The sequence below is a fragment of the Mobula birostris genome, chromosome 1, assembly GCF_030028105.1.
Source record: "Mobula birostris isolate sMobBir1 chromosome 1, sMobBir1.hap1, whole genome shotgun sequence".
NCBI lineage: Eukaryota > Metazoa > Chordata > Chondrichthyes > Myliobatiformes > Myliobatidae > Mobula > Mobula birostris.
This window is the reverse complement of record NC_092370.1, coordinates 219,246,737-219,262,418: the sequence shown is the minus strand read 5'-3', so window position 1 is coordinate 219,262,418 and position 15,682 is coordinate 219,246,737. Positions and strand designations below refer to the sequence as shown.

Sequence of the window (15,682 nt, the reverse complement as noted above, 5' to 3'; positions counted from 1 at the left end):
CCTCACAGGCAGTGGTGGGAATTGAAACCGAGTCACCTGTACTGCAAAGCGTTGTGCTAACCATTACACTACCTTGCCGCCCCGATGAAGGGTCTCGCCCTGAAACGTCAGCTGTCCCATAGATGCTGTCTGACCTGCTGAGTTCCATCAGCATTTTGTGTGCGTGTTTTTCATCAGAAGCTGACTCATTTGCAGCTTTTCCGGCATTTCCTGCTTTAGGACCAGACAGTGCCATGTGCTTATTTAAGGCCTCTATCCTTCAACAGGGGGCCCGACACATCCGGATGCTCTCCCAAAAGGTCTACACCTATTACCATCTTAGTGGTCGAAAACAATACTGTCCTATTTCCAATAATTAGTCCTTTGGGAATTTGTGAAAGATTGGGAAGATCCTTCACTGTGGGATCCTGTTTAACACTTGATACTGTGAGTGGCAACCTACACTAGCCATGCCCAAAAAAGGTTCAAAGGTTCATTTCTTATCAAAGCATGTATCCGTATACAACTCTGAAATTTGCCTTCTCCAGATAGCCACGAAACAAAGAACTTGAAAGTCGTTCAGAGAAACATCAAACCCACACCCCCCCATACAAAAAAAACTAACAGAACATCAACCCCCCTCCACAAACCCTCTCCCATCACACAACAGAATGGAAAAGGAACAGATGATAAAAAACACAGAATATAAAAATCTTAAGTCTAAAAAAGTCCACAATCCATAAACGCAGAACAATGACACCATCCTCTGATTTCACCGACATTCATTGAAAGAGAGGAACACCACATGAGGCAGAGGCCTACCCGCCTGCCACAGCGAGGCACACAGTGATAGGCCGCTCACAGACTCCGTCTCGGCCGCGATCAAAAGGCAGGTAGTCAGCGCTGAACTTTCACTCGCCTTCCATGTTTGTCTCGATATCACAGTCTTCCTCGATGCTTTAATCAGCAAAGTGAAGTCTAACATTGATTCACGGCCCTTCCTGAAGTTTCTTTGCATCGAGGTCATTCGAGTATGTGCTTGCTTCCTCGAATCTTCTTGGAGACAGCAAAGTGCTGGATTGCTCAATCGATCTCCAAACTGTAAATCACAGGCTCTAACAGTCCCAGAAACACATTTAAGGTGAAAGGCGGATGGAAAAGGAGTAAAAAAAATTTTTTTGTGTGAAGTGAAGGAAAGGAGAGAAATTTGATGGTCAGATAGGATACACTTGCAGGTTTAACTGGAACATTCTGATGTTTAAATCTTTAAATAATTCTGAAAATTTCCAAAAAGTATTCAGTTTTTTCTTCATTTTAAAAAAGCTTTAAGTTCACAACACTCAAAAGCATTCTACAGCATAATTACTTTAAAACACAATATTAATTAACAAACATTTAAATATTAAAAAACTCAGGATTTAAAGTTATTTTAAATTATATTTTTATAATAATAGCCATCTGCAATGATTTTTACTAACAAATTCTTATGTGCATCTTTTATATAGGTTCACTGGCATTGGATTCAATGAGGCAATTTCATTTACATCGCCTTTAATACAAACAAGCCAGTTCTGACACAAACAAGCATCATATTATTGGAAAGGTCATACACCTGGATAATAACTCAGTTTTTCTCTCTCCATGGACACTGCCTGATCAGCTGGGTATTTCTGGTATTCCACTTCTGGTTTTAGGTTTTGACATCAGTACTGTACAACATTTATGTATCCTTTCTCCAACTGCTTTTGTTAAGTTGTTAACGAGACAGTTCTATAAACAACTGGAAAACCTTGGCAATGCTAGCATCAGTCTATCAAATATATTCCCTTTGTTCCATCCACCTCTTCTCCAAGTACAATAACTCTTTGCAAGTACAATAACTTGGTTTTTCACTTTTCCAGTTCTGATGTTAATTCTGTTTGTCTTTCCAGATGCTGCCTGAATGACAAAGTATTTCCACCATTTTCTGTTCTTATTTCAGACTTCCAACATCCTCAGTCTTTTTTTTTGATTTGCTACTTGATCAATGCCCCAAAGTCCTAGTAAATTTTTTAAGTTAGTTAAAAATTGCAGGTAGTAAAAATATCTTAATACAATTTAGTCATAACCATACAAGTAAAAATTCTTAATGCAATTTATTCATAACCATACTACAGAGGAAAAGAACATTCAGCTGAACGACTTTTTACTGACCATCAAGTACCCATCACTTAACATTAAGCCTACAGTATTTACAATTGTTTTATTCTCATCAACCTATCCCACTACTCCGCCCCCAAATTAGATAAATCACCTAAATACTGGGAGCAAATTGCACTGACCATCTAACCTGTCTGTATTTGAAATGCATGAAGAAACTGGAGCGTCAAAGAGGAAACTCACAACGGTCAAAGTCAAACATGCAGGATTGACTGATGAAGGGTCTCGGCCTGAAATGTCGACTGCACCTCTTCCTAGAGATGCTGCCTGGCCTGCTGCGTTCACCAGCAACTTTTATGTGTGTTACATGCAGGATTTAACCGGTGAAAACGGAGCTGTCCACCAGCCACAGCTCAACTAGCTAATTGGCATCGATGATTAATTGATGCAAGATGTTCATGCAACTGACAACCAACTTCAGTAGAAGTATGTCACTGTGTTTTCCAGGCAGTCTTCTTTACGTTCAGCAGACAGTAACGTCAAATTGCCACCTATGTACAATCTCAGTGAAGGCATGCATCCCAAGTGGAGATTACTACAGTATTGGTTAATCCTGTGCTTTTTATGTTCACAAATGTACATAGACATACTATATATACAAAATGGGTAAGTGTAGCATGATTTATTGATATGAAATGCACAAAGAACCTTCATTTGACACCTCTAGTAATAAAAATTCAGAAAATTGGATCAGTGTCTTCTGACGTACTAGTTAAGGCCTTCTTTGTGGCAGCTATGTCACGAAGGAGTTTACAGATTCAAGTTAACTAGCTTACCACTTAAGCTAATTTAGTTCTTTTTTAAACTTTTGACCTTAAGTACTTCTGACTGCAATGTCAGATGCTCTATATTAGTCAACAAGTCAATGTAATCATAAACACATGCATCATAATGAATAAGCAACATTAGACCATTATACAATGTTAACTTGTTTGGTTCATAATCAAATTTCTACTTTGCATCAATACTACTAATATCCATGCTGCTAATTCTTTTATCAATTCAATCCCTCTGATTGTTAACGATCAAAATCAAGCCCCAAGTCCATTGTAGTTGAAGCTAACTTGATTCTACTCCAATTCTGAGAGGTCAAAAATGCCCAAGTGTTAGTACTTTTAAGGTAACGTACCACGTACCCCAAATGGCAAGACAAGAGTAAGATCATGGTCCAACGGCAAGTCCAAGATAACTGGAGACTAGGCAATACTACACAGATAACAGAAACGTGCACACATACACACTGACCATAGACAGATAAACACGTACAGTCTTGTGCACATCTTCCATAGCTCATTCCTTACACAACCCCACTATGATCTCCTCTCTCCCTCCTTTCGTACTGCAGTCTGTCCCTCCGCCTGCAGTGCCTGCCTCTCTCTACTTAAACTTGTCCCTCATTATCTTTCCTCTGAGCTTGCTACCATTTACACCTTTTCATAAATCAGAGGGTTTTAACAGTAGTCTGTTTAGCATTATTCATAGTTACTTTGTTTGTAGATCTACTTAATAATAGTCATTCAAGCTCCAACCTGTTAGCTTTGGATTTGAACTCATAACTCGCCTTTAGTTTTGTTCTAGTAACAAACTACAGGCTACCATACACTGCCTGTCAAAAGTAAGTGTGTTAGAGTATCTGTTTCCCAGGGTTGAAATGCCTAATACCAGAGGGCATGCATTGAAGGTGAGAGGGGTAGGTTCAAGGGGATGTGAGGGGCAAGTTTTTTTACTCAGAGAGTTGTGGGACATCTGGTATGTGCTGCCTGGTATGGTGGTACAGGCAAATACATTACAGGCTTTCAAGAGATGTATGGATAGAGACATGGATGTAAGGGAGATGGAGGGATACTGAAACTGTGTAGGTAGTGTTTGGGTGTTTCTGTTTTGCACAACACTTTTGAACTGTCCCTGTGCTGTACTGTTCTATGTTCTAAAATCTGAGCAAATATCTGCTGATTACCACTGAATTACAACAGTGACAAAAATATACACTTCAACTGCATGTTCTGCCTCTTGAAAAAAAATGAACTTCCAATAAAAGTGTTGTTCATGAAATCTAAATAACATTCAAGTTAAACAACAGGAATTCTGCAGATGCTGGAAATTCAAGCAACACACATCAAAGTTGCTGGTGAACGCAGCAGGCCAGGCAGCATCTCTAGGAAGAGGTACAGTCGACTTTTCAGGCCGAGACCCTTCGTCAGGACTTCAAATTAATCCAGTTTGTCGCTAGATGCATTATTAAAAATGCTTTATCCTCAAGCAGTTTCTTCAACAAAATAGCTTAGCTATTTTACTTAACTCCAGATAACACAGAACTATTAAATCTACAATTTTTTAAAATTGCATGGACACTTGGAATATTAAGGAATAAATCTGAAAAACCTAATTATTTTAAATAGAGATCTTTAAAAAAAAAGATATAAAGTTCAACTGTTAGATAAATTGGTTATAAATACATTGGCTGAATTCCTTCTGCTATAATTCCTCACCTCCCCTGAACGATCGTTACTTACTGGCCATGAGCATTTCTTTGGGTATAGTCAGTGATGCAGGAAATCAATTAAATCGAGAACAGTTCGTAAATAAGAAAGTGCATAAATGAAGATGGAATGTTAAGAAATGAATAAGATACAAGCAGAATTTTAAAACAAGCAACATTTATGGAATTTGGAGAATGGGAGACACGAAATTACAAGCATATCAACAAACATAATTGAGGCTTTCGATAGCAGATGACTGAGTTTGGTGAAAAAGCTGTTGATACCGAGCTGGTATAAGAAGCAGTCTTTGTAATGAAGATAATGCAACAATTGAAGTTCACCTCAGGATTGAGGTAAGTATTTTAGCCTGGAAAGCAGATGATAAATGTGATTTAAGTGGGTAATGGAAGTACCAATTTTTTTTCTGCAGTTGATAACACAACATACACAGAGCAAATCTCCAGATTTTCTTGTAGTTGCTAACAAAAGCACAGCACCCCAGTAGGATTAAGGGGGCCGGATATGTTCACCAGAATTGTCGGTGAACAATGTTTTCCAATGCCTCAAAGGTGTCTCCAGCAGGTAATCTATGTTTCAGAAGTCTGTGAAAGAACAAGAGCCGCTGCTTCCTCATATACAGTTAGTTTTGTACAAGGTTTGAGGTCTTGAGTTTCAAACATCCTTTTCCTCAATCAACAAAAGACTGCTGGGGTACTGAAGGCAATAACGAATTTTCATTTATTTTCCTCTCATTTCTGTAATCACCTTTCTATAATTCTCCAGCATATCTGCATTCATTCAATTTGGTCCCATTCAGATATAATTGCCGGCCCTACCTATAACTGCCAAGGATAGATGCTATTGAGTTCCAACCTAAAAACTCTTATGCATTTCTACCTATTCTTCAAGTTCTTTTCCTCTGACTGTACATATCTACAGCCCAACGAAACAACATTCATCTAGACAGTGCTGCAATCACAATACACATGTACAACACAGCAGGTACAGTAAAACAAACATAACAAATATGATAAAATATAATTGAAAATACATGTGAATTGTGCAGCGGAGGTAAACAGCTCACTGACCCAGTGACGAGATCTCGGTGGTGACACGGTATTCGTTAGTCTCACAGCCTGAGGGAAGAGGCTGTTACACAGACTGGCAAGTCCTAGTCCTGATGCTCCTGCACCTCCTCCTGATGGCAGTGGGTTAAAGAGATTGTGGAATGGCTGGTAGGGATCCTCAACAATGCTTTGGGCTTGGATGCAGCTTAGTACAGGTATCTGTCATTACAAGTACATTTGTTCAACTTTCCAGATGGCACCACAGCATCATGACTTGATGCATTCGGGGTCTCTATTCCACCTATAAAAGGTATTTATCAGGAGCACTGCGTACGCAGGGCCACTAGCTTTGTCAATGAACCCTCCCATCCATCCATTTTAAAATTTACCTGTACAGTACTGCACTTTCTCTGCAGCTGTTACATTTTATTCTGCATTCAGAGTTCAAAGTAAATTTATCGTCAAAGTGCATACATGTCACCTTATGCTACCTTGAGATTCGTTTTCTTGTGGGCATTCACACTAAGTACAAACAAACAGAATAGAATCAATGAAAAACCACGCACTAATGTGACCATAGACCAACAACTAATGTGCAAAAGACAAAAACTGTGCAAATAGAACAAAGAAAAAAATGAACCAAATAATAATAATAATAATAAATAAATAAGCAATAAATATTGAGATGAAAAGTCCTTGAAAGTGAGTCCATAAGTTTGGGAGCAGTTCAGTGTTGGGATGAGTGGTTGAAGAGGCGGGTGGTTGAGGGGGTAATAACTGTTCCTGAACCACGTGGTGTGGGTCCTGAGGCTCCTGTACCCCTTTACTGATGGCAGCAGTGAGAAGACAAGATGGTCTGGATAGTGGGGTCCTTGATCTTGGATTGCTTTACGTTCTTCTAGCTCAATGTACTGTTTAACAAACTGATCAGTATGAACAATATGCAAGACAAGCTTTTCAGTGCTTCTTGGTACACGTGACAATACCGATAGCGAAATTCAATAACAATGGAAGTCTTTGAATAGAGACAGTGCCAGAGATCTGCAAAGTAGACCGTATTTTCATTGTTAGATGTTGTATATTGGGAAGAGGTTGGGAGAAACTTTAATCTTTCTGATATTGAATGCAAGGCCAATCCTCTTATAAGCCTCATTGAATGTCAATGATAGCTTGGAGCCCGGCCTTCCAGCGCATGCAACTGCAAGCATTATCTGGATGCCGCAGTTTAACTAATGAGATTTGGGTACACTGGGTTCTGCAGTGTGGAGGCCATAGGTTGAATATTCTTCCTTTAACTAGCGACTGTTATGGATAAATAAAATATACTTTTGTACTTTTCATATTAGTATATTTGTCAGCATTTAGCTGTGGGAAAAAACATGCATTTAGTGCGCATATCAGATAGGAATCAAAATATCACTACTTCTGCGCAAAAAAAGACATCACATTCTGATCACGGGGTTAGAAAATAGATTACTGCTTTGAAAAAAATAAAATGCAATTTCAATGAGTAAATATTTTATCCTAATTATGCACTGGAAACATGCATACTAAACCACATAATTGTCTGGAGTATGTACATAATATGCTGTTGGCTTTAATGCTCTGAACTAGCATCAGCAAATATCTGCTTTTTGCTTTAAAAACAAAGCCGAGGAAGAAATTCAAACCTTATTTAGAATGCCAGTGGTCTGATTTATTTATATATATTTAGTTCTACACAGCGCTCAACAGGTCCTACCAGCCCAATGAGTAGCACCAACCGCCAACAACCTATGTAACACTCGCCTAAGCTCAGGACAATTTACAATGACCAACCAACCTACTATCTGGTATGTATTTGGACCGTGGAAGGTAACTGTAGCACCCAGATGAAGCCCGCGCAACCACAGGGAGACCAGAACGTACATACTCCTTGCAAATGGCGCTGGAATTGAACTCCTAATTCCAAACGGCCCGAGATGTAATGGCATCATGCTGACCACCACGCTACCGTCGTGCCCAATACTGATTCCAACATTAGCTAAATATTCATTTTGTCTCTGAATTGAATTAAAATCCCTACAATTACTCCGACAAAATCTGAAGTTCAGTCAAAAAATACTAACAATTTTGAAAATGGTCAATCCTATAAATTTGGTTAAATTATATTCCATATTATTAGATTTTAAGAAGTGTGCTGATGACTGCATTCTGAAATCAGGTGAATTTAATAAAAGGATAAGCTGATTCTAGTCAACTAAATTTAAATTTGAACTAAAATAGAATTATGGCTATTTGTTTAACATTCAGTTGGAACAAATAGATCTTTTTAATTGCTGCTGCCTAATATAACCCATCTCAGCTAACAGAATGTAGTATATCTTTGGTAGATAATAAATATCATAATTAACACAATTTCAATAAATTGCAGACAGTAAAATTTTCTATGGTGACTACATCATGTTCAACATTTTTTTTCCTGTAACTATTACACACTAAATGATATTCATAATGTGATCACCATCTTCACTGTATGACATGTTTAGTTGTATGCTTTGAAATCATCTTTCTTGCTTTGTTTTTGTTTGTTAAATTAGCTTGCACTCCAGCAAGCATATCATATTTACTTCATCGGCCAAACAGCTTGATTTGATCAATAAGGGACTGAAAAGGCTGTAGTCTGAAAGAAAAATATTGGCTTGATTTACTGTAGACATTCTGAAATGAGCATCACATCTGTGCTGACCTATTCAGCTGGAACTGCAGTACAGTACTTCTCTGCTCAATCTGTTTGGGTAATTCATTACAAACGGTAATTATACATCACAGTGAACGGCAATTAGCTTGGGGCCAATTAAATGTTATCCCAAGGATTCACGTGAGTGCTCACAACTTCTTCTAGGGTTCTCCCCTTCCTTTTTCACATTCAGTAAACCCGTGAAATAATTAATTGCAGACCACCTAAAAATAAGATTGAATTTACTGTACTATTTTTTTGAATATACATTTACTAAATCCTGGCTGGAATGATATATCAAGGTCTTGGAACGAGCTTGAAGATGCCAATAATTTAATCCACATTAAAAGTTTTGCACGATTTTTTTTGAAATGGTAAGCATATTTTTAAATTATTCCAGAATTCCCCTCCATAATTAGTACTAAATCTCCCAATGGAGGGAAAAAAACTATTGTGTAAGGAAAATTCAGAAAAGAAATCTGACTATAGTGGGTCATATGCTGAAAATAAATTCCAGTTTGTGAATTAATTTTGTGATCATCTTGTGGTCATATACAAATTATATTAACAATGACAGCACAACAACTTCACTGCTTTGTCTCAAATTCAGCTCCTATCTATAATAAATTCAACCAGAAACAACTGGAAGTGATATAGTACACACATTACTCACATTGCAGGAAACTTTTTTCCTTCCTCTGCACACCAGATCATTCTCTTACAAGTTAGCGGCAACTCCGTTGCATGGCTCAGTGGGAGCTATGCAAGTGTATGCTTGGACTGCAAATGTCAGTAGGCAGTCTTACTCTTGGCAGCTTTACATCGAAAAGCTAATCTTATCCTCGCATGACATTTTCATGTACAAACCAGAGTACAGTAATCCCATCTTTTTAGATCCCTTCCTCTACTCTGGGACGATACCAATTAAGCTGTATACTATTACCTTAACCATACGCAGCTAAATGAACAGTGATGATAGATTTGACTATTCTGGACATGCCATTCAGTTACGCAATGGATGGAATTGCTGATCCTGAGCTTCCAGCATGTTGCCTATTGAAGTTGAGCAAGTTCACAATAGAGTTAGTGTACTTCAGCTCCAGCGCAAAACTAACTAGCGCTTATTAACAGTTGAATTTGAACTGCTGCCTTGTCTTGACATTATTACTTTGACTTCGAAAAGTAGAAGAATGAGTAATTGATTGACTAACCATTTTCTAAAGACATTTAACAATAGTACTTTCTTAATAGCCGTACAGTGGGTTACTGTTTAAAAAAAAAGTCAAATTATATGTGACATTAAGGGATCTCCAAATAAAGTGGAAGCAAGCTGACTCCTGAGAACTGCCTAGGAGTACTATCTCCATGTTCCCAAGCAAATCACATGCTGGATGGACGTGGAAATTTAATCACTTAATTTTGGCATTGATGGATTAAGATCCTACAGCTCCCTACATTGCAATACAGGTGACCCCCACTTTGTAGGGAAAGGGCGGGAGGGGGGATGGCTGCATTTCTAGAGTATGGTCTGTATCAGAATTTTACAGAACGTGATGTCGCGTTGTCTGCGACTGCGCCAAGAAACTCAAGCCGAACAAAAATAGTACTTACTTCTCCCCACGCAAACTCCATGACAGTGAATCTAATTCTGCATCTCAAGTTTTTGGGTAGTGATATGTGAATTTTGTAAAGGTGAATTTCTATAATCTGAATGGTTGCAACGTCCCTACCGTGGGACCGCAGAGTGGAGGCCAAGTCACTGAGGGGGTGGGGGGGATATATTTTAAGTGGAGGTTGATAAGTTCTTGATTAGTAAAGGCATCAAGGGTTACAGGGAGGAAGCAGGAGAATGGACTTGAACGAGATGATAAGTCAGCCATGATGGAATGGCAGACCAGACCGGATGGGCTGAGTGGCCAAATTTTGCTCCTATGTTTTATGGACTACCGAACTACCCAAGACAGCAGCTCCCGGTTAATCAGGGATGCAATACTGATATTATTAATATACACATCACATGAATGAATATTAAGACCAAAAATGTTATGCTTACACAGTTCTAGTCATCACCTCAGGTCATCCAAATTCCCTTTACAACCAATGATGCAAGTCAGGAAACACAGCTGTCCATTTGTACATGACATGATTCCACAAAGAGCACGGTGATAAAAAAAAGAGCCTCGATTACTTTGATGTTAACTATGGGATAAATGTTTGAAGTGGCACTAGAACTAACTCCTTTGCTCTTTCACACACTGACATGAGAAATATTAAACACTAGTCTAAAGAAATACAAAACACATTGTGCAAATGAAATAGATTTTGTAAAATTGCTAATTATCATGGTTGTTAGATATTAACCAACTGGGAATATACTATGGATAGCATGGTTCACACTAATGGAATGCAAATCTAATGCTTACAGTCCGAAGGGAATAAAATACGGCACCAGCTATTTCTCATGTTTTACACTCAACTTCTGTAAAGCAAAATGAAGACACAAGAACAAAGATTTTCTGCAGCAAAGTTGCATACGCACTTGATCACACAGCTCTGTGTTTACAACTTGTAAATTTTAAAATGCAACAAGAAAACACAGAACAAAAAAAGACTAAAAGTCTTGCAACACTACTTTTGCAATGCAGAGACTGACACATGGAATCCCATCGGTAAAATATCAGCCAATTCCATCCTCATCACATAACAAAGTGGAAATTGCTGTTTGGTAACATTGATAACACTTCCACCAGGAAAAATACAAAACCCCTTGACCAGTAAATGCCATGTTCTCTAAGGTGTTCCAATTAATCCATCACAATGTTATAAAACCTGATAAACCACTGATGTAATTAATAGTTTGTGTATTGCATGTTATCATAAATGATCTTACCCATTTTCCTTCATGTATAGATTATTTAACCATGTATAGATTATTTAACTAACTTCATCTCTTTATATTTTGAAAAAAAATCTACACTATTATTTTCCATTTAAGATTTATGACTTGTTTATACTGATTCTAGTTAAAAATAAAACTAACAAGGTCAAATCAAAAACTACAACATTGGCTACTCCACCCAGTAAAGCATGATGTAATTTTAAGAACAAAAGCTTATTGTGTTTGGCTCTGAACCCAACTTTTGATCTGCACATCCTGTATCTTTTGCTCTCTCTCAAATTAGATATTTGTATCACGAGAAGGCCAAACTAAAATTTGAACTAATTGAACTAGCTGAACTAATTGCAAACATCTCACACAAGTAACAGCTTCACAGTTCTGTACTCCAGGGTTTCTGCTCGAACCTTCTCTTTTGTAGTGCGTAAGTTGAAATGAATTTTGAGAGACCCATGCCAGGCTTTCCTATGGCATAGTCCACTGTGAAACACCAACTGAGATTCACTCTTAAGACCCGCATGTGAAGAACAGTCATTTGGATACAGTTTTAAGAGCATGAATTTATTTCATTTCGGGAAAGTAGTCCAGCAAAGATATGAGCATTTTAACAGCAGGAGGTTTAGAATAAAATGCATGTAATTAAAAAGCAATTTCAAGCAAAAAAGTTCAAAAATCTATTCAATTAAATAGGCATACAAAATGCCAATCAGCGAATCAAATTAAATTTCTCATGCTATGAGAACATAAAAAATCCTTCAAACCAGTGAAAGTAGATCTCTATGATGGAATTAGGGCTCAAACAAGTAACTAGAATAAGCAGTCTACTGAATTACTCTTCTTTCTCATGTTAAAAATGTCAGGATTCAAGATTGATTAATGTATTTCCTGTACACAAGTATAAAGGAGAACAAAATCATTGTTACTCCAGATACAATGCAGCACAAGAAAAGCTCAAGATAATAACAAACACAATAAATATAAATACATAAGATAGCTTATACAAATAGATTGATTGTATGTCCATAAAGTGATACTCGGCACAGGATTTTCTGTACATGACTGACAGGAAATGATAAAAGTAGTGGTGGTTGGGAATGTGAAGGCCTGGGTTAGTGGGTGGAAGTGTTGATCAGCCTGACTGCTTGGGGAAAGGAACAGTCTTTGAGTCTGGTGGTCCTGGCATTGACGCTACATAGCCTCCTCCCTGATGGGAATGGGACAAACAGTCCATGAGCAGGGCGGGTGGGATCTTTCACGATGTTACTGGCCCATTTCTAGCACCTTTCTGTATATATTCTGTGTCCTTGATGGCGGTGCTTTGGGCATTTGACTACCTGTTGTAGAGCCTTCCTGTCCACCACAGTGCAGTTTCTGTACCAAGCAGTGATGCAGCCTGTTAAGATGCTCTCTACAGCGCATCTGTAGATTGACACGAGTATGGATGTATAAAGTCCAGCTCTCTTCAGCCTCCTCAGAACGTAGAGGCATTGGTGAGCTTTCCTGAGTGTGTAGTATGTTCTGGTACCATGAGAAGTTGTATGAGATGTGCACTCCCAGGAGTCTGAGAATGTTCAGTTTCCACTGCAGTACCACTGACGTAAAGTAAGGTGCAAGTGGTGCGACTCTCCTGAAGTTGAAAACCATCTTCTTTGTCTTGTAGATATTGAGAAAGGGGTTATTTTCCCGGTACAAGGCCTCTTCCACCTCCTTTCTGTAGGCCATCTCATCGTCAGCCATGAGGTCCAGCAGTGTTGAGTCATCGGTGAACTTGACAGTGTGATTACTCGGGTGTTTGGCTGTGTAGTTGCGTGTGAGCAGAGTGTACAGCAATAGGCTCAGCACTCAGCCCTGGGGGGCAGTGGAACTGAGGATGATGGGGAGGGAGGAACAGTCATGCATCCTGACTATCTGGAGGTCCGTTGGTTAGGAAGTCCAACGCCCAGCTGCACAGTGGTAGATTTGGACAGAGGAGTAGGAGTTTGTTCACCAAGATCTGAATATTCAACTGAAATCCAAGAAATAGCATTCTGACATGAGTGGAAGGGAACCCCTTATTAAACTCTGCAAACAGAGAAATAAGGTTGAAATTTTATAAGCTGACTTTTTTTTTAAAAAAAAGTTATTTGAAGTCACGTTGCCTGTATTCCTCCTTAAATTCTTGACCAGATACCACCTCTGAGAGTCTGGGAAGATACACAGATGTAACAAATCCCTGCTCATTAACACTTAGTAAAATGTAAAGTAACACTCATCAATTAGTGAGCAATGTCCCTCAAACTGCAGAGATAAAGACTCAATAATTCATCTTCGTAACCAACGTTGATTGAGGGATAACTATTGCAGGAAAACTCCCTGCTCTGCTTCAAACAGTGTCATGATTTTTACATCTGTTTAAGAGGGCAGCCAAACTTCCCCCTGGAATGGTTCACCTCTGACAGTTCGGTTCTCCCTCAGAAAATTGCGCATCAGCCAAGAGTTTGTGCTCAAACTGTGGCATGCGACCTGAAGGTACGAACAGATTAATCGCATTAAAGATTACCATTACTAATGGCATGACCTGAAGTCGTATTTATTACTTACTACAATTGACATGATAATGGAAAACCTACCCTGAGAATAAACAATATGAAATTATGCTCATTGTTATACCCCCCCCAAAGAGGGGAATACTGTACTAGAAATATCTAGTAGGTGTGTCAGCATCAGCAATGAATTAAGAAGGGTTAAAATACACTTATTTTTGGACTGAAGTGGAAACTGAGAAATAACTGGATAAAACAAGAAGCTAAAATAAGTACAATTTTAGCCATGTTCACAACTGCATCAGATAGATTGAGGTAATAGCTACACATTATTTACTTAAACAGATGGGAAATTATGCTCCAAGATTTTAAGAATGAAGTATTTTTGCAATGATCAACTTTAATTACCCAATTCAAAATTAAACAGCGCAGGATAAAAAAATTAGTAACAGAAATATTTATCAGATCTATTGTACACGATGAACCGATCAAATAGAAAAGACTAAAAAAATCTGTAAATGAAATATGAGCTGGTGACTTCATTAGCAAATTTAACAGCAGGCACTAATTAATGTCTTGAACTGACATTGAAAACGCTCGGGAGTCCGCAATACAAATGTACAGTGTCAGTCCCAAATAATGGCAAACAAGTGACTAAGAATGGATCCTGTCCTGTTAAACTTGCTGATGTGCAGTTGCACAGCACATGGCTGCGGTAGAAAAATGTGTTTTATAGCAAGTTCCTGGGTTGAAACTCGGGTGAGGAGGGAGGTGAAGAACCCATGCCGCGATTCAGTGACTGGGACAGTTTACAACTCACGACTCACACCAGCAAGTTTCGGAGGGCTATTTCTTCCTTCTTGCTGCGGAAACTAGTGTTTCGCTTTACTGCATCCTCGGATTCTTTAACTCTGAGGTCACTTTTATTTACAGACGAAAAAAAAAGAGCTGCACCCATTTCCATCGGAGTAGCCTGGCGGTGCTCAGCACACAGTCGCGGCCGCCTCACGGCCCCTCGGAGCGAAGCCTGCACTTCTCTCGCCCGATCAGTCCACAACCACCCGCTCTCGCCAGGAGCTCAGACCCGGGAAGGGGAGGTCCCGGCCTAGAGAGTGGCAGCAGGCCGGGCCCTCCACAAACAGACCTGGGTCACCCCTGCAGCCTGGGTCTCCAGACCTGGCAGAAGCAGCTCCCCTCCCTCTCCCCTCTTCACTCCCTTTTCCCTTTCTCCAGTCATTCACTCCCTTTCTTCATCCTTCCTCCACTCATTTCCTCCCTCCTTCACTCAATCAGTCGTTCCCGTTCTCCTTCCTTCCTTCACTTACTCATTCCTTCCCTCCCTCACATTCATTTCCTTCCTTCACCTGCGTAGTGGTCGAAGACGGTGGGTACATACTCCTCGGGGAAGGCATCGTTGGCGTAACTCATGAGCAGGCAGGTCTTGCCCACTGCTCCGTCCCCGACCACCACGCACTTCAGCATGCCCCTCTGCTGCTGTTGCTGCTGGTGGTGGTGGGGCGGCGGCGACCGCTGGGGCTCCTTGCCAGCCGCGGGCATCGTCGTCGGCGCCGGCGACCGCTGTCCCGGCCGGTGCCTCCGTCTGTCACTCACTCACTCCCTCGGATCCCGTCGCCTCTCTCCAACCCGCGCTCTCTCTCGAGCCTCAGGAAATGAGTTTCCCGGTAAATCCAAATTAGGAGATGTGCAAAGCAGCAGCTCATACAATGGGAGCTCTGTGTGTGTGTGTGTGTCACGGAACTGCGCCAGGAGCTTTAGTAAATCCCAAGAGCGTCTGTTTCCTTGCAATGTTTTCTTCCCCC

At 39.7% G+C, this 15,682-nt stretch overlaps 1 protein-coding gene across 1 annotated transcript in view; it reads right to left on the bottom strand.

Annotated features, from left to right (window-relative positions):
* The window catches only part of LOC140204756 (rho-related GTP-binding protein RhoJ-like), a 60,441-nt gene extending 44,794 nt beyond the window's left edge, over positions 1 to 15,647 (bottom strand). Inside the window, exon 1 of the mRNA XM_072271519.1 lies at positions 15,227 to 15,647. Coding sequence (XP_072127620.1) covers positions 15,227 to 15,419 — 193 coding nt within the window. The 5' untranslated portion in view covers positions 15,420 to 15,647. The remainder of the gene's footprint in view (positions 1 to 15,226) is intronic.
* Positions 15,648 to 15,682: the final 35 nt, after the last annotated feature.